We start from the raw sequence: 20,413 nt of genomic DNA, 5'->3' as shown, positions 1-20,413 counted from the left end.
AGATGAATTGGATGAATCTATTTAGTAAATTTTCACTAGGATATACAAATAGATACACTAGGATATCTGTTCAACATTTTATTTCATTCAGATTGTCTTTATTTGAGTCATTCATTTTGAACCTACAACTTTTGGTAAATACAGTTCTTGCATATTTTTAACATCAATGGTTACAAACTGCATAGCTGAACATTCATTTTCTCTATTCAAGCATTTAATAATACCAACAGAACAGCTATGCAACAAGACAGTTTGAATGCCCCATCCACAATAAGTATAGAAGATATTATGCCAAATCAATTTTGAGGACTTTGATCAAAGGGTTTTGTATTTAAAAAATCTACAAGAAAATATTTTAAAAAAGTAAATAAATGTAAATCTGTAGGTAAGTCTTTGTTTTTTTATATATTTTACTGATATTTTAGTATTTTTATTAAATAAATACAAATGAAAAAAAAACAAAGTTTTTATTCAATGTAACTGTAAAATTTTTCCTGGAAGAAAACTAAATTTAGAATTAAACTAGGATATAAATTTTTAAACTATTTCATGATCAGTACTTAAGATATGAGATATTAAGATTCAATAAGCAATGGAGAAGTCAAGACCAAAGGACACCATTGGTTGGTTGTGCTTAGTACATCATTTGTCCTTAATCCAGAACTGCTAGTAGTGCTATTCAAGATATTACATTGACTGCAGAACAGCATTGATGATTACATATATGATTTATCTGACCAAGGTTACATCATGAAACATTCTCCACACAACACACATTTATCCCTGTACGAGTTTCTTTTCAGACGAATGCACCTAGGTCAATAAATTTCACAGACTGAGAGAAGTTCACCTGTAATGAATTATAAAAGTAGAGCAACATTTTACATGCTGAACTATATATCCCAGAACTATGAGATATAAATGATTGTTAAGGGCAAAATATCTTTGAACATAATAAAAACTTTATATCCTTCATTAATTTTTTAAAAATAAAAGTGAAGTCTAGGACAATCTTGAATTTATATTTTTAATTTATAAAATCATATATGCACATATTTATTATTAAAAATATTCTAATAATTAAATACCTCCTGCTTGAGCTTTTACTTTTCCTTTGATGTAATTAGCACCAAAAATCGGTTGTTCAAGTTCTATTGAAGTCATTGAGAAGAATGGGAAACTAAATGACTGAAGAAAGTCACTAGCATTTTTATTGGTGAATATCATCTGAAATAAAACAGTATATTTAAAATATTTTATTTAAAAAATTTTTAAAAATTACTTTTTAAGAGATTATTACAGAGTACATTAGAAGTCTCAAGTCTTTTCAGAACCAGCAACTGCTAAATAAATACAAATTCAAAAATCCAGCAATGAGTTGCATGACTTTTCTGGCAATTACAAGATCCTATTTAGAAAATAACTTTTATAATTTTAATTACAGTATAACTTAATAAAATTGTGTGTGGCACTATCTGTTATGAGATTTTATTATAAAATTTTTTTTCTATATTTTTAATTACTATAAAATGGCAAAAAGCTTAATATTTAGGGTAGGCATGAGTTTTATAAAAAGTATAAATGTTAACAATGAGTAAAATCATCATTAAGTTTACCCTACTGGAGATACAATCCCCTTGACCATTAACCACCAACATTTAATAGTACCAATGCCCCTCATGTACAAGCCACCATGCCAAATTTTGTTTCTTAATCTTTACCCCATCTTCAGATATTACCAAGGTTGAGGCCAAAGTTTTAAACGTAAAAACGTGTATGTCGGACGTTCGGCGCCGCTTTCCTGTAAGCCTAGAAGTTTGACAATGGCGTTTGGAATGTCGAGCACGATTCCACTGACTTTCCAAATGCCATTGTCAAACTTCTAGGCTTACGGGAAAGCGGCACCGAACGTCCGACGTACATGTTTTCACGTTTAAAACTTCGGCCTCAACCTCGCTATTAAGTAAAATAGATACCAACACGTACAAAGAACTTTTTTGTTGTTTTTTTACTTTTTTGGATTCAGGATGTCTCAAAATGTGAGATTTGAAAAAAACTCTGAGGGTCAAATCTGACACAATTCCAATACATCCCCTTGTTATGTATACATAGCAGCCGGGAAATTAAAATGAGATTATGTTTATTCATAACTGTTGGTAGTACAGTGGGTGATCGGTTAACAAACATAATCCATTCCAAGACTTTGTTCGCTATCCGAATTGTTCGTTAACCGATTATCGATTTACCATAGGTTTTTATGGAAATTTGATTAATTCGTTCTGGAGACCCCCCAAAAATCAAAAATATATACTTTCTTACTACGTTTATTTATATGTAAGAATAAAAATACATATATATACAGTCTGAATTTTTATTAGTCATGTTTTTTCCATTGGTGGGGGTTAAAGAATCTGTCTAATGTCAATTGCTTTTCTCTCTTCTTCAGGATTTTTTGGAAGTAATTAATAGCATTGTAATTGTAGAGATCCCTACACCTATTAACCTCAACCTGATTTGGATGCCATTCTAAGACCGTTGTTCTGACATCCTCCCATTTCTTCAAAAGATCGGCATTAATCCTCTTTTTCAGAAGAAAACATATCTTGCCGAGTTCCTCAGTGTTCTTCATTCAAGAGTTTTTATTGTTCTTCTGTCGTCAGATCAATTTCCATTATGAGCTCCTCGATGTGATTTTATTTCTCAAATGTCATTTAGCTGCTTGAGTTTTCTTGATAATACAATATCTTTCTTAGATAAGATTGAACTGCAGCCTACTGTAGACCTGTTCAAGCCATACTGCCCGGCAACATCAGACATCTTCTACCCACTCTCTACCTTTGCTATTATACTCACACCTTTCGAAAATAAAAACTGATGCAAAACTTAACAAGTGCCTGTCTGACAGTTTCACGAATACTATAAAAGAACTGTTCCTGTCAGAAAAATAAAAGGCTGGAATTACAAGGGAGAGTTCCAAAGTTCGGAGGAATACTATCTGATCGGTATGTTGAACATCGACGTCTCTCATGCTCCGAAAAGTTTTGAATTGTCGCCCGAAGACAAGGGAAGACCAATCGGTATTCATGTCACTTCTTGTATTTGTTCTGTGAGGTGTTCGTTATCTGATCATGTGTTTGTTGTCTGAACATAAAAATCTTTTGCAAAAGTGTTTGTTATCCGATTTGTTCATTAACCAATTACCCACTGTATATCTAATTATAATCATTCTGATAACTCAAGGATGTAATTTAAGAATCAGATAATATGATTATCTGATTCTTAACTTATTAACTGCCAAACCTAAAAGAAATATTCAAATAATAGTTAAGTCAATAATGAATAAAACAATTTATTTCAAAATTACACACAAAATGTGATGTAAATAACTATCTAGTTTCATTCCTTGTGAGAAATAGCATCAGCATAACTGATTCAATGCATTCTTCTCAGTCAATAATGTAGAAAAAAATGTTAGGAGAAAAAATTTTACAAGATCAACAAATAAAGTATGGAGAAATTAATATAAATACAATGAGAGTATACAAAGCTAGATTCTAAAGATACAATTCTAAATATAAATAGACTTAACTGAGAAAATTTTTCATCAGAGATCAATTATAAAAAAAATTGTAATTTTGGCCTTCAGCTATAACACAGATATACTAGGTGCCTTTTTCTTTTTAGAAAAGTTTGAAATTACTATTATAATGAACATTAATAGTTTCTTTTACATTTGATATGATTTAAAACCAAAAAATAGCTATATCAATTGATTCGGTAATCTCAGAAATTGCTTATTGGCAAAATGTGAAACAGAGCATAATATAACTCAGTAAACCTGGAACTCTCTTCACTATATAATATTAAAAACATTTTGGCAATCTTTGTTTATAAGTTTACTTTATTTGAAGCATGTTCTTAAACTACAGTTTTATAATTTAAATTACAAAATTACATCTATTTTAAGTAAATAAAACACTAATTTTTGAGAGTAAGAAACTTTTATTAAACTGATATTATGCTAATTTAGTAGATTTTTTTTACAAATTATCACAGAAAATTCTCAATATCAAATATATTTTAAAAGCTGGAATTTCTTGGATAAAATCACACAAAACACTTTTTGTACTTTTCCAACACTAATTACAGAACAAATGTTTTCAGTCCAATTTATAAGACTGCTTCAGATTACAAGCCATTCCAAAGATGAAAGAGATAAGTTGAGTTCTAAAGTGGACAAACATCATCAGTAAACCCGATATATTATAAAGCTACACACCGACCAATGCCAAATATTATTGGGATAGAAATGGCTGTAATATTAATAAATTATGAGACAATTTGATAATAGAGTTGCTGTTAAGCACCATCTCTTGATAAATTTAATAATTATAATTTTAATTACATAATTCAGAACTACTGGAAGAAAAGAATCAGCCCAGATGGTTTAGCAATGATGTTTGTTTATATATATATATATATGCCTTGCCAGGGTTTGTGATGGCCGGTTAAGTGCCTTAGGAGATGTTTAAAGGATGAGGGTGCGAGTGCATCCCCAGCTGGCACCGTAATAGCCATCAATGGTTATAACGTATTCTTATATATACTGGAAGAGGAGATCGGACCGGAGGTCCGGGTAATGTAATTGGCAACGCATCTGTACGGTAAGCAGGAGTTGCGGGTTCGAGTCTCGCTTCGGGCCAATTCTTTTCTTCCGGTAGTTCTAAATTATTTAAATTATTTAATTAAAATTATAATTATTAAATCTATCAAGAGATGGCACCTAATGCCTAACTCTATTGCCAAATTGTCTCATAATTTATTATATTATATTATAGCTGTTTCTAGTCATTCTGTGACATTACTTAAAATTCATACGTTGCAATTAAGTATTTACATATTTAAATAAAATTCAAAGACTAATTCATATAAATTATATAAATTGTTCCACTTTAGAACTCAACACAGCTCTTTCATCTTTGGAATAGTTCCAATGCAAAGCAGGCCTGTAAATTGGTCCAAAAACATTATTTCTGTGATTAAAGTTAATGCTGGAAAAGTATAAAAAGTATGTTTGTATGGAAAATTCTTATTTTTGAATTTGGAATTTTCTAACAAGCACACATCTAATTTTGCCAAACTACTTTTCAATATAGAGTCAAACTATTAAGTATTAAATTTCTATGTATGATTATTTTGTTTATCTACAGATAAAAACAAATAATTTTTTCATATTGCATTGTGTGCTGAATTAAATCATTAAATAATATAATGTCTTACATTTTATAATCATCATACTAATAAAAAAAATCAAAAACTTAATCAATAAAAATCTAACTGGTAAAATAAGACCAAATTTAACAATTATTATCTTAGGCCCTAATATATAAATATAAAGAAACAGATTTTAAAAAATTTCATAATACCATGAATTACCGTTTATAATGAAAGACTATTGCTTAAAATTATTTCATTGACTTTCATATATTTAAATAAACTTTAAAAACATCACAGCAAGACTTCATTTATTCAACATATTGAAATAGTTTAATTACTTTTATGAACTTACTCTGTGTGTTGTAAGATAAATCCTTCCTTTTTTGACTCCATGAAAACTTTTTGCATCATCTCCTTCAAACTGCACTTCTACTCCATCACAGTATAAGAGAATACTAAAATTAATTATAAGAAATTATTAGCAATATTTGCATTCATTTATCAATAAATTAAACTGAATATAATCATTATTCAACTTTCTCCATATACAATATATTATATATATTTACTTTAAGTATTACATGTATTTAAGCATGCACACAATGCATTTTTGTGTGTATAACCCACAGTGATGTATGCCCACAGAAAATTGCTAGAATAAAAATAAAATCTTTGCATAGCTCAATTACTCTATACTCAAACCTATATATGGAGCAATGACTGCTGTATAGATAAAAGCTTTTAATTGAGATTTAAAATCTGTGTATAACCTGCTCTATCACATAACCCACATCTCTGTCAAGCAGTCTTTGAAACACAGATAATCTGTAGGTTATATATGTAATACATTTAAACTGTAATTGCATTTGTCCATTATAAAACATGTACATGTTTTTATCTTGTATGATAAATAGATTGATGTTACTTGTTTCTTCAAGAGATTCCAATTTCTAATTTAGTTTATAGTTTCAAAGTTTACATGAAATCATATATTTTTGAAGAATCCTTTTCAAGAAATGTTTTAATTCTTCTCTTCCTTCTCATACAGAAGCTCAGCAGAGATTGAAGGACAAATATGACACATTACTTAGCTCATCTCAGGGCTTCTCTAGACCTTTCATTTTGCAGACAGCAGAAAAGACAAATACAAAGTGTCTGAAAAACTGATAATTTATGAGAAGTATTATGTATTTAAGGAAAACAAATCTTCAGTAATTATCAATGAAATATAGTTTTTCCTGCATTACAAAAGCACAGGGTTCTACTATTGCTGCAGGTAAAAATTTTGAATGAAGTTTTTCCTGACTTATGATGGGATGATATGTACCAATTCACTTATACCCCACTCCCAACAAAATCCCTTTGGCGTTTTTTCTTGTGAATTATGTGAAGGATCTGGTTTATTAAACACCTGTTACAAATATTGAAACAATAAAAAGTTATATAATAAACCTAGTCAGAATTATGTTTATTATACCATCTTTGTAGTATAATCTGACATGGACAGATGTTACATAACAGTGACAATTTTGACTATCACTCAAGAGGGACAATGATATAATACCTGGAGAGAGATTAAACATGGTGTTGATATTGTAAGAGTAATACATGATGCACATATTGAGATTTCTTGAAAATTTGCTTACTAATTAAGGTAAACTATGTGGCTGTATCTTTTTCCTAAAATGAATGTGTTTCTGTAATTCACCATTTCTTTTTCACGCACTATATGATACTTTCAAATACAGTACTCCTATTACTTCTAACTTTTTGCTTCAGTGCAATGCATCCTTAAAAACAGATAAATGGCAGTTTCATTTGCTACTAAGTGAGAAGTTTGACATAGCCTCTCAAAGCAGACAATATTAGTACCACCTTACCTTTAATAGTCTTTGTAAAAAAATTATTAAACAAACATTGTAAGTATCAAATATTTGATTATGTGGTAAGAGGAAATAAAGACACACTGAGTGCCTCACTCAGTGCATTAACAGTTTTTTATTTTCACTAGCACTTTTAACAAACTTATGCTTATCATCATCAGACTAACAAAAATTTAAAAATAGAATACAATGTTCTAATGTAAGTAGAACACACACTATTTAAAACTGAAATTAAAAAACCATCATGAGCATGCTACGAAGTTCGATTACACTAGATGTTATGACATCATGCAATGCATGTGGGGATATAGACCAATGTTAATTAAAGGAGTGATAACAGACTTATATCACTATTCAACCATTTATATAGAGCAACCCACATGCTGGGCAGGTCAAGCGTAGAAGTGTTACATGGCCCCAAAGTTGTTGCAAGGAGAGATTCCCATATAAACATTGAGTTTCTGGTCACTGCAGCATCTGAGTAGCATCGTTTGAGCCCATAATGGGTTATAATTCTGTTTGAGCACCTTTTTTTGCAAGCTCTGTGGTAAACTTTCTTTCACCATGTCATCCTGGTGCTCAGCTAGGTGGCTAGCAAGCATTCATGTTGTGGCCCCAATGTACTGTACCTTGTGTTTATCCCCGTTACGGGATTCTCCAATGGTATAGATTCCCAATTTTTCAAAGGTAGAGAATTTATCTCAATCATTGCAGATGAGTCTGCACAAATTCAGCAGTAGAGACAGGCAGGAGAAAGTTACGTTGCCTATATTGTATTGATTATGTGGACATTCAGATGACAGTCATCTACATATTTCTATAAAGAAATCTCCATGCACTAATGTAGCATCTGAAATCTTATTCTAATTGCACCTTTCAATATTTATTGGATCAATTCCAGGAATTTCTCCTAAATGAGAATTCCCAACATTCACTTTCTAACATAAAAGTCTCTAATAGCTGTAATGTATATAAATTAAAAACAACATACCATGCATACAAAATTTCCAGCAAACAGCAAAGTTTCCAGCAAATACATATTGTATTTGAATTAAATACAAAAAATGGAACATTTTCGACCTCTTTTAGGGCCTTCGTCAAGCGTCAAACTTAACTGAACATTAGATATTCTATTTTTAGAACGTATTTTAAAATTGTTTTCCTTTCAACTTTAATCCATTTTTTCAATGTTTAACACACGTGTTACATTTTTATCTACTCAACAAATTATTATTATAGAATTAAACTTTTAAACAAATAAAAATCATGTCATGAAGATATACGCATGTCGTACTTACACTAATTTATCCATAGTATCATCAAATTCCATTTTTTGTATTTAATTCAAATACATATTATTTAATGGAAATTTTGTATGCATGTATATAGTTTTTAACTTACTTTTTATTTTCTTGCTTAACTATAGAAGCTAGATTATTTATAACTGGATGTCTAGTCCTGTTGTCATGCCAGTTCTCTGCCTAAGATAATAATCTCTGTTCTAATTCTTGACAACTCAATCTAACCAAAATTTTAAAGAAAATAGAAATCTCAAATCTGAGCATAAATAACAAATAAGCTTTGAAACAAATCATGTAATTAGCTTCTTTGGTAGTTGTCTAATTATATTAACAGTACTTTGACAGTATGGTGACCAATTTTTTTACAATGAAAAGGAGGACACAAATAAATTGAAGGAAAAAATATTGTAAATAAAAGAAACATTTTATTCATTGCAACAATAATACACTATAATAATCTCTATTGCATGCATATGTGTCGTGTTGTGTTTTGGTAAGAAGTAAACAAAGCCACTTGTGTGCGGCACTCTCTCTCAAGATCTCCCGTGCAGAGTGCATGCATCTCGTAATAACATCTTGCCTCACTGTACCAAGCCTTGATGAATTGTCATATCAAATACAAACACATCATGTCACACACAACGGATCGGCTCGGCATCAATCGAATAGAGAGATTTACGGATTAGTCTTCAAATATCAAAAAGGAGAACACTTTTCGAGGGAGGACAGAACTTATAAAACAACTGTCCTCCCTAAAGGAGGACAATTGGTCACCTTATTGACAGGCATTAAAAATTATAGATTACAAATCTTTTTCAAATATATTGCTAAGCTGGCTTTCATCATTATTAACAAAAACTACTTGAATTTTCAATAACTGGTAATTGGTTGTCTTTAGATGTTTTTCAGGAGAATAGGAAAACCTAACTCATTCAATAATTTTAATGATAATCAGATTTATGTCAGTTAATTTCCAACATTAATAGCTTCTATAATTTTGTGTTGTATATAATGACAAAATCTGGTATAAAACTTTGATACAGGAGGCATCTTGCATTCATAGAGATCAGGTCAGAATTTCATCTAATCATAAAGATATTTCTTTTTATAATAATTATGATGATAACATGTTGACCAATTCTCAATGGCAAATATGCAATGAACAAAGACAAACAAGTACAAGAAAATATTGAAAAAATTAAGCATGCATTATGAAGCAAAATTTACTCAGATGTATCTAGTGCTAAATTAGCATTTAGATAAACATACAATTCTCCAAAAGCTGGAATGTACACAAACTAAAACTAAGCACCATACACACAGTCTTCCAGCAAATATGTATTGAAATCAAATAAAAATGGAATGTTTTTGGCCTCTTTTAGGGGCTTGCTTCAAATTCTGATCATTACAGAATGTTAGCAGATATTCTAAATTTAGAATGTTTTTTACAAATACAGTAGAACCTTGTTTAACAAGCACCTCTCATAACAAGTAATTTGCATAACGAGCAAAGAAAATTGTAAAAAAATGATTTGCTTAACAAGTAATGTTTCGCATAACGAGTGACAAGGAGAGGGGAAGTCCCAGATTGTGTGCATGCTACATCAGTCTGTGTTTAGCACTCGTTCTACTAGCATCTTAGTGCTGCTTGTGATCACACATTTTTCCAAACTTGTGTTCAGACATATTACATATAAACAACAACAACAACAACCATAGCCTATACATGCCAACATGCCAAATGACATGCCAAATTCTGGGCTCTGTAAAGGCTATAATTAAATATTAAAAATTACTGTATTTTGATTTTTTTTGTTTTCTGTAAATCAAATTTGTATTCCAGGTTAGTTCATTCCACGCTAGAAGAAAAGATGATGATAATTCACGCTCCTTAACAATCTATATTGTAATAAGTAAACTAGCTACTGGAAAATAAACTATTAAAAAACAAAAACCTTAAATTTCCAGCAATAAAAACATTTAATAATAACGTTTTCGACTGTTTTAAACAGCCATCATCAGTTAAAACGAACTTAAAAAACAAAAGAATGCAGAAAAAAGAACCCAAGCAATACAAATATTTAAAATTCAAAATAATTCCAAAGCAAAAATGCCGTCGTATATTAGAAACTAACAAACAGCGCATGCGCTAAATATCGTAGTAAGAATAAAAAATAAAAATAAAAATAAAATAACAAAAAATACTGCCGCAAAAATATTTCTATTACAAGAACGTTATGCATTTCGGTAAAACTACTTCCATGCCGTGGATAAACCATCTGTGTCCCTATGGTTAATGCAACCAGTGTTAACGTGGGCTTTGTAGATTTCAAGCTTTTCTAGATGTTTCAGCATTTGTTTGTTGGTTGTGGCCCTAATAATAGACGCTTTGTCCCAATGAACGTCGACATCCTGATGCTTAGCAAAAGCTGCTAGCACAGTAGTATCCAAGCTCTTATTGATGGAGTATCTATGCTCCTTAAGCCTCTGCTTTAAATGTCTCATAGTTGCACCAACGTATACCAGATCTGTATTAAACCGACGATCCTTTAAAGGTATAGAATATACCCCTGTCTTAAAACTCTGGTTCTCTTTTTTCTTGTCGTTTCTCAATAATCGATATATTGTAGGATTACGTCGATACAACAAGCTTATGTTGTTATTTCTGGCTACTTTCTTAATCATCGTGTGCAAGAAAGGAAAATAATTGAGAATCACTTTTCTTCCTTGATTCATAGGAGGAAGCTGCCGATTTTTTGTTTTCCGAAATTTGTCGATAAGCCTATCAATCTCCTTACTCCGATATCCGTGTTGTAATGCTGCAGTGCGAATGTCATTTAATTCCTTATAGGTACACTGGTGCAATGTGTGTGAGCACGCTTGATCCAGGCATGAAAAGCTGCATATTTAAAATTCATCGGATCGAAAGAATTTTTTGGTATAATAATGGGCTGATAGCTGGGTTTTCTATAAATGTCCGTCCATATTTGACCCTCCTTGCATTCTTTTGTTTTTTAAGTTCGTTTTAACTGATGATGGCTGTTTAAAACAGTCAAAAACGTTATTATTAAATGTTTTTATTGCTGGAAATTTGTTTTTTAATCTATATTGTATAATTTTCTTTGAATAAACATTATACATAAAGTATTTGAGTATTTTTTTTTTTTTTTTGGCATGGAATGCATTATCTTATTTTACATTAATTTATATGGGAAAAATTGTTTTGATTAATGAGTAACATTCTGAAACAAATTATGCTCGTTAAGCAAGGTTCCAATGTACAGGAAATTGTCATTAGTTCAAAATTCAAGGGATGAAATAATTGCGACTTCAAATTATCCAAGATTTACATATTTCTATTCAATATGCCAAATGCCACATAACCAGTGGTGATATCAGTGGTGGTTGTTAAAATTTTCAGTTTTCCGAACCTTGTTAAACACACGGAACATTTCTCAGTGGTTTTGTTTTTTTTTTTAAATATATTAAAATATACGTATTATACTCTGTATTACTACTAAACTAGAACCTTATACCCCGTTTGCACCGAGCATTTCAATCTACGTTGTGAGCAAGGTTGGGGACTATGTCTTGGTGCAATCTCTCTCAACTGTTTCAATCTCGACCGAAACGAGGTTTAATCGCAATCGATTCAAGAAAGTTCTCAAAACTAGATCCAGTCATAAGAGAGATCCCACAATCCCACGCACGCAAGATAATACAAGATGGCTGTGGAAGACGTGTCGGGCTATGGACAGCGAAATAAAAAGGATATTGTATTACGAGAGATGATCACATCTGTTTACTATGAGTAGTGCCATTCGCGGCAAAAAATTTTTCTGCCTAAAAAAAAAAGTTGACAGCAGCAATATACTATTGTTACCTGGTCTTCACCCAGGGCTTGTTAGGTTCTAAATACGCCACTAATTATTAGATATATCGCAAGAAAAGGTATTGTATTTATCTCTAGCCAAAACTTCCATTTCATTTGTCAGTGATTGTCAGGGAAAAATTTTCAGCTAGCGAACCCTTTGTTAACTATTTCGAATATCACCACTGCACATAACAGACAATTTATTAAGCAAATGGAATATGGCTACATATACAAAATGCTATTTTTGTTAATTAATAATAATATAAGCAAGAGGGAGGTAAACAGCATGTCTGGTGAGAACCTCACAAGCTACCAGATAGGTTTTATGAAAAGTAAAGCAGAATTCCTCAAAATGTAATTTTTTAATTTTAATTAATTGTTGTTTTTTCCTTTATTTGTTACATTTATATTTATGTTTGTGTACTTGTTAATTTGGGAACAGATATCAACTGTCCTTCGGGACTTTTCTGCTTATGTGTAAATATAAATAAAGAAAATGTTGCCTAAATTATTTTTTAAAGTGGCCAAAAAAGTATGTCACCCAAATATAATAGCCCTATAAATATCTCCAGCTATATTATAAGAGAAATAAAGGGTGGTTCGTGGGTAAGGTGACACTCAAAAATGTAAAAGTAAAGCCATATTGAACAAATTATGATTGTTCTTGGTCTATTGTTCTCTTATAGCAAGGAAGCACTTTGAATCTAAATGAATGAATTAATTAACAAGCATGTGTTATGTTTTACACATAGTTTACAATTATTAGTATACAATAAAAAAACTAAACATTTAAAATTATTTTTTTGACTAGATAAACACACATACTACAGTAACTGCGTACTGTACATATAGTACCATCCTGCTCTAATATCATTTATTTGCTTCCCTTTAGAGCAGGGATCACCAAACTACGACCTGCGAGGTCAGTTCAACCAGCCCGTTGCCGCACTGTGCCACAAATTAGCTAAAATATTATTATTTATATGGAAATATCATAGATTGCAGATAAACTTACTATGTAAAAAAATGTAAATGATTGTAAGTAAAAATGCCAAAATTGGTCTAATCTGATTTTTGCATCCGACAGTAATACAATTTTTAGATAAATCAGTAAAATAAAAAATTTGACAACTTTTTGCAACTTTGAATATCAGAGCACTTTTTGTATAAGTACCTGCAATGAAGTTTCTAAGGAAAGAAATTACCAGCTTGCTGCAGCAATCATGTTTATGTATTGGTAAATAAATATGTTAGTTGTCTTTATTTTTTGTGTATTCAATGTGCTGTATTGAACAAAATGGTTATATAGCCCGCACTCATCATTCCCTCAGTTATCTGGCCCACTGTGAAAAAAGTTTGGTGACCCCTGCTTTAGAGGGTTATCAACCAACAACTGTCCTGCAGCAGATATTGTTTCACAATCTTTACTACCATATTAATGTAATTCCCATTGATTGCTGCATTGAAAATTTTCCAGGCTTCCAAGGTTATTAGTTTTTGAACAGGCTTAACTTAGTTTCGAAGACTCATCAGTTTTGCCTTATCCGAGATTATCAACACCTTGGACTCTCTTGCATATTGAGCCAGTGTTGTTTACTAGTTTAATATTAGAGATGTGTTATTGGTGCTCTTTAATTCTATGCATCCAAGATTTCTTAGTAGAGGCTCCATACATAAAATCTCTCCCAAATCTACTGTCCAATATGGGACCAAATATACCCCTGTAACAATATGAAGGAAAATGATGGGGGATTTCCCCTTCTACCTTTCATAGCACCACTCTGCAGAAACAGAAATATCCTAACTGGGATAGCTTCTTTCCCTCTCTTATCAAACTTGTAGATGTCAAAAATTTGTTTTTTAAAATTACAAGTTTGATTTTACACAAACTACAAAGTTGTTTTATAAAAGTAACTATGTAACAATCATTTGTGATGTCTAAATTTATGAATTTTTTCAACATACACTACAAGGACTACACATGGTCAGCAGCCAATTTGTTTTACTTTTCAACTGTGTTCTTTTTTTTTTGTTCACTTATCTACTACTGTCAATACTACAGAACAGCAATGTTTAGAAATGCTTACAAAAAACATACCTAAATGAACTAGAAACCCAGTGGAGAGTTGCTTAATGGTGCCTTTTAGGTATTTCATGTATGTTTTGAAGGGATTCAAAATACTGCTGCAATACATGTAAATTATCTGCAATTTTTCCCACTGCAGAAGTACTATCATCATAATCTTTGGACCATCAGCCCCTTAATAGTAAACTAAGATACTACTGTAAGACTATATAAATCAAGTTATCATTTCTCTAAAAATTTTACAAATCTCATAGTACATAGACATATTTGTATTGAATCAGAGATCAAGTTGTGTAGATAACTTGTTAGATAAGTTGTTTACTGATGAGAAAATCATTTCAGCTTTCAATAACAAATAACTAAGTGCCTGAACCAGATTGCATTATATATGTTTTAAAAATACTCCTGAATAATTGCCTGTTTTTGAGTAGTTTTTTCTATCAAATGATACAAGAGATTGAGAATAACATGACATGTCGGTTAAGGGTATACTTTATCCTATATACAGTGGGTGATCAGTTAAGAACACTTTCGCAAAAGATTTTTATGTTCAGACAACAAACACATGATCAGATAATGAACACCACAGAACAAATACAAGAAGAATCAACATAAAATAATGAATACCGATTGGTCTTCCCTTGTCTTCGGGCAACAATTCGAAACTTTTTGGAGCGTGAGAGACGTCGACGTTCAACATACCGATCAGATAGTATTCCTCCAAACTTTGAAACTCTCCCTTGTAATTCCAGCCTTTTATTTTTCTGACAGAAACAATTCTTTTATAGTATTCGCGAGACTGTCGAGCAGGCACTCATTAAATTTTGCATCAGTTTTTATTTTTGAAAGGTGAGAGTATAATAGCAAACGTAGAGAGTGGGCAGAAGATGTCTGATGTTGCCGGGCACTATGGCTCGAACAGGTCCACAGTAGCCAAAGTTCAATCTTATCTAAGAAAGATATTGTATTATCAAGAAAACTCAAGCAGCTTAAGGAGTAACAAAAATCACATCTGAGAAATAAAGAACATTGAAGAGCTCATAATGGAAATTGATCTGACAACAGAAGAACGCCAAAAACTCTTGAATGAAGAACACCAAGAAACTTGGAAAGATATGTTTTCTTCTGAAAAAAAAAAGAATTAATGTCGATATCTGCTATTAAACATTTTTTTGAAGGAAGTGGGAGGATGTGAGAACGACGGTCTTAGAATGGCATCCAAACCAGGTTGAGGTTAATAGGCTTAGGGATCTCGACAATTACGATCCTATTAATTTCTTCTGAAAAATCCCAAAAAGAGAAAAGCAATCGACATCAGACAAATTCTTTAACCCCCACCAACAGAAGAAACATGACTAATAAAAATGCAGACTGTGTATATATGTATTTTTATTATTACATATAAATAAATGTTGTAAGAAAGTATATACAGTATTTTTTATTTTTTTGGGTCTCCAGAACGAATTAATCAAATTCCCATAAAAACCTATGGTAAATCGATAATCGGTTAACGAACAATTCGGATAGTGAACAAAGTCTTGGAACGGATTATGTTCGTAAACCAATCACCCACTGTATATCAAATTGAATTCATATCTGGTTGTCTACTTCTTCACATATCACATGAGAATGGCTGAACTGATTTCTATGTAACTTTGTACATACATTCAAGATAGTCCCAGAAAGGTTAATGGGAAAAATGATCATCAATAAAAGCTGATGAAATGAAATTTGATTGGTCAGCCTGTTATTTGTGCGAAATGTATGCAGTACTGAACATAAGATCAATGCAAAACTATCCCTAGAATTTCTTTCAATGTAAAATTGTTTGTGGATGAAGAGCTTGTCAAATTAAATTAGCAGTGTGCAGGGCTGGATATTCTCTTACAAAGTAAAATTGTTTTGTCTTAGATTACACTGCGCTGAATTTTTAATTTATGTTTTTGTGTTTTCTGAACTGAACTTTGAAGATTTACTCTTTAGTTTTCCCCAAAAATCTCTAATTTCAAATTAATTTTACAAAAATGTGATTTGAAATTACCCTTGTTAGCATAAAAAATGTAATATTCACATTTATTTTCCACACCTAAAATTGCCTTTTTTCATACTTTTTCGTATGATCACGAATGATCTTTATTCACATTTCATTTTATTTTTGCCAGAATCATTTTCCATTTACACAGTACAATTTATTTGATCAGTTAGTTTTCTTTTTCTTTGATGGGACTACCAGCTATTTATGCAATTGATTCTCTTACATTATCTATGTCTATGGCACTTTTCAAAACTGCATTTGATGCTTTGTCTTGATTAGACCTCTTTTTCTACAAGCTTCTTGAAGCATTTCTCTCTTCTTTCATTAATTATGTCCTCATAACTTGAGTTTGGATGTAAGATAGATCTGGAATTTTTGAAGATATTGGTACTCCTAACAAAGTTTCTTCATCTTCTTTTTATTTCCTTGCTTCCTTTTACTTAGTAATTCTTTCTTTACATTGTTTGTATGAATTATTGGCTGACTGCAGAAACTGTCTTGTTATTGGAACCTTCTATAGGTTTCCATTGAGTCTGTCCATATTGAATGGAGTGGTTCTCAATCCATTAATGCTTTCTACATTGATACTTGCTCTTTCTGGACAAAATATCTTTTTGTTTTGCTAAACACTCTTTCAATATCTGCATATCTGCACTGTGAGAAAGAGAAACATATTTTTAAAGCTTGCTGAAGATCTCATATTTTGCTGTATCTTGATTCTTTATTTTGAACACTTTAACCGAGTGCTCAATGGTCAATCCTATAGTACAGTGACATGTGCCTTCTTGATTTTTTGTTGTCAATGTTTTAAGTCTACACAGTCTACATCAAGCGATTCTTTACTATCATCATTTGCATCAGGGTATTATATACTAAAATCATTGTTCTACTCTCCAGGAACCAAGATTCTGGTATTTTTTGGTACAATACATTCTCCATTAATCTATTACTTTGTTGATGTCCTGAACAAGGTAAATGTTTTTAACTCAAGCACACTGTGGCATACAGCTTCTGTTGACATTCTTCATTTTTTACTGATGAATGCAGTGTCTGAAATCACAAAGCTATAATGAGAAACCTTTTGGATAAAAATAAATCTTTTTTTCACTCTCCAAAACTTTTTCATTTCAAAAAGCGATTCCAGTTTCCTTTAAATGTCATGGCCAATGTCAATGATTTTCAGGATGTTTCTGTTTCCAAGTCTAAGACATACAACTTTGCAATTGGAAATTGCTTCAGGTTCAAAAAACCCTTGCATAAAGTTAAGAATTTGAGATGAATTTCATCACAAAATATGAATAAAGGAAGCTTGCTCTTGCATTAACTTTGTCTTTCTGATAAATATTTGCATTACAAATCACAAAGCTCATATCTACTTGGAACAGTTTATTTTGTAGGATGCTTTATATATGGATTATATGATCAATATCTTTCTCGTGTAGATTGAACAAAATTTGGGATTGAAGAAGAATGCATAAACTTGTAATCTTTAATGCAGGGTTGGGTTATTTATCCAAATTTCTCATACTGATTTACTGATATTTTACCTGTCCTAGCTGATAAATAGTGCATTGATAAAAAATTTTAATTTATTGGGCACAGATTTCTATGCCTAAGCATTTCACAACTTTGGCAGTAAATTTAATAAAAATTATTAAATGGTGAAAATATCCCAGTAACACATGACATTGAAGTAGTCTCCAAAAGGAAAAGTTAAATGCATTGAATATTATAGGTGAGAATACAATTATTTTTTACTAATTACATCATTAATTAATAAAATACTTGGCTTGAGTTTAATGAAAATTTAAGAATAAAATATTAAATTATGTATTTTTTTTACTAATAATTTAACAAATAACAGCAAAATATTGTTAAACTCGCTTATTAACATTGATATTGCAATGTGCCGTAAAATTTAAAATAAGCAGATACTAAGTATGCCATAGCTGCCGAACTGATATATTACAGAAAAGCAACACACTAAAATACTGCACAATTTGTAGCATCAAGCAACAACCAACATCAAGCAACATGTTATACGCTCTGTAGTACAATGATAAAATGCATTGAACGAGGATGGTATTTTACGACCGAATTACAATTAAGTACCTAAAACAGGGCGATTCGTATAAACCCGAAACCAAATTTATTATTATAAATCTTAATTAAATGAATGAATGGAAATTGACGATATTTTCGGGAAGAATTTCTCCACTTATGTTGAACACATCATGCTGGAACTGGCCACTAGGTGGCAGAAGCAGCATTACTTAGCCCCGTTTTCTTTAGCTAAACACCGAATACCACTACACGTACGTGGATTTTCACAGAATTTGTCGAACTGGACGACGCAGAACCGACACGGGGTTACTTCCGGCAAGACGGAGTGACTTGCCACACATCACGAGAGTCAACGGCGACAATCCAGAGCTCTTTTTTGAACCACGTCGTCTCCAAAATGCCATAGCCGCCAGTCACCCAATCTTACCGTTTTGGAATTCTTTTTGTGGGACCGTCTTAATGGAAGAGTATAACATAACAAACCCGACACGATCGACATCTTATAGGATAACATTAGAAACGAGATCCAAAACATCGACAATGCAATATCGACACAGGTTATCGACAACTCGCAAAATCGAACCACCCGTTCCGGCTTCGTTATCGGATTTTAACGACGACGCGTCCCGACGGAAGGCGGCCGTCACTTCCGACATTTACCATGACACGTTCGAGACGAGCGGTAGTAAACTTCCCAAAACGCTCGTCGATTTTCGTTCGTTCATTTAAGATTTAAAATTAAAAAATTTCGGTTTGGTCTATACGAACCATCCCGTACGACATAATACAGGGTCTATATTTCGGCATTCAACCCAATTTAAATATCTTTGACATTTTTTCACATTTTCACACCTGCCAACGGTACCAAAATACGGTAAAAACCGATAGCATATCGTAGCTTTGCGGGGTCCGGCAAATTCAAATCGGAGGCGACGTCGACTTCGGACATTTTTCCGGGCAGAAACGTCTCCGGAGAAATATTTTCTTATAAAACGTCGGTCTGGGGCTCCGTGCAATTGCCCTCTTTGCCCACAGGATAACGCACCACCAGTAAAAACACTAATTCTCAAAGAAACAGATTAATATTTATACAGTTAATTTTCTAACGGCAAGGTATTAATCGACACAAATAAAACTCGCCAACCCCACGAGGGCTCGGCATTTAATCGCAAAAACCGTCGGCGACATTTTCGGCCCACGCCCGGGTCATTCCGGATCCGCATTCGACGCTCGGACTCGAGCGCGTCGGAATCTCCCACGCGTTCGAAGTCGGAAGGCCGGCACCGGAGGAATTCGATTTTTTAAAGAAATGCACCTCGGCGCGGACCGAAAACGCGGGTAACGGTTTCGGCAATTAATTAAACACGAGGCCCACACGAGGTCAGTCTCATTTATATTCACAAAATTTGTTTCTTGAAAAATATCATATAAAAACATTTATTCTTTACTACGGAAAAAGTAAACACTTTCAATGGGCCTTTTCTCGTCGCAATTGCTAGATTTTACAATTTTTCCAGATTTATTTATTTTTTACTGGATTTAAGACAAATACATGTCTTAAATTGATTTTATTTACTTATTGGAATACAAATATTTATTACGTCATCGATAAATAGGTATACTCGAAAACGTCAACGGATGCAACACTTTGGATCGAAATTGAAGTGAAATTGAATGGAATTCCCCTAAATTGCGATCAGACGCAATTAAATGATAAATTGATTATAAAAAGTAAATTAGACAATCTTCGCCATCGATCGATTAAGAGTCATTTTCGATATAAGGCTTTAATAATTACGCAACTTACTATTCTCCATTAAATATCAAAACTCCTCCGTTGGCGTGGGCAACGTTCAAAGACATTTTCGATTCCCGTCGTCAATTTCGTAAGTTCGCCGCAATTTGCAACTAAGCACTAATGACGTCATCGCTTACGCAACTCTTGTCATTTTT

General features: G+C 32.1%; 1 protein-coding gene across 1 annotated transcript in view; it reads right to left on the bottom strand.

Annotated features, from left to right (window-relative positions):
- Wbp2 (WW domain binding protein 2) overlaps positions 1 to 20,413 on the bottom strand; it is a 36,793-nt gene extending 16,380 nt beyond the window's left edge. Inside the window, exons 1-3 of the mRNA XM_067272339.1 lie at positions 20,268 to 20,413; positions 5,570 to 5,672; positions 1,089 to 1,227 (exon numbers count right to left, since the gene is read on the bottom strand). Coding sequence (XP_067128440.1) covers positions 1,089 to 1,227; positions 5,570 to 5,672; positions 20,268 to 20,323 — 298 coding nt within the window. The 5' untranslated portion in view covers positions 20,324 to 20,413. The remainder of the gene's footprint in view (positions 1 to 1,088; positions 1,228 to 5,569; positions 5,673 to 20,267) is intronic.

Source organism: Centruroides vittatus, unplaced genomic scaffold (genome assembly GCF_030686945.1).
Source record: "Centruroides vittatus isolate TY-2023 unplaced genomic scaffold, ASM3068694v2 contig_436, whole genome shotgun sequence".
Lineage (NCBI taxonomy): Eukaryota > Metazoa > Arthropoda > Arachnida > Scorpiones > Buthidae > Centruroides > Centruroides vittatus.
Note: the sequence above shows the minus strand (reverse complement) of the source record. Positions and strands in the feature narration are given on the sequence as shown.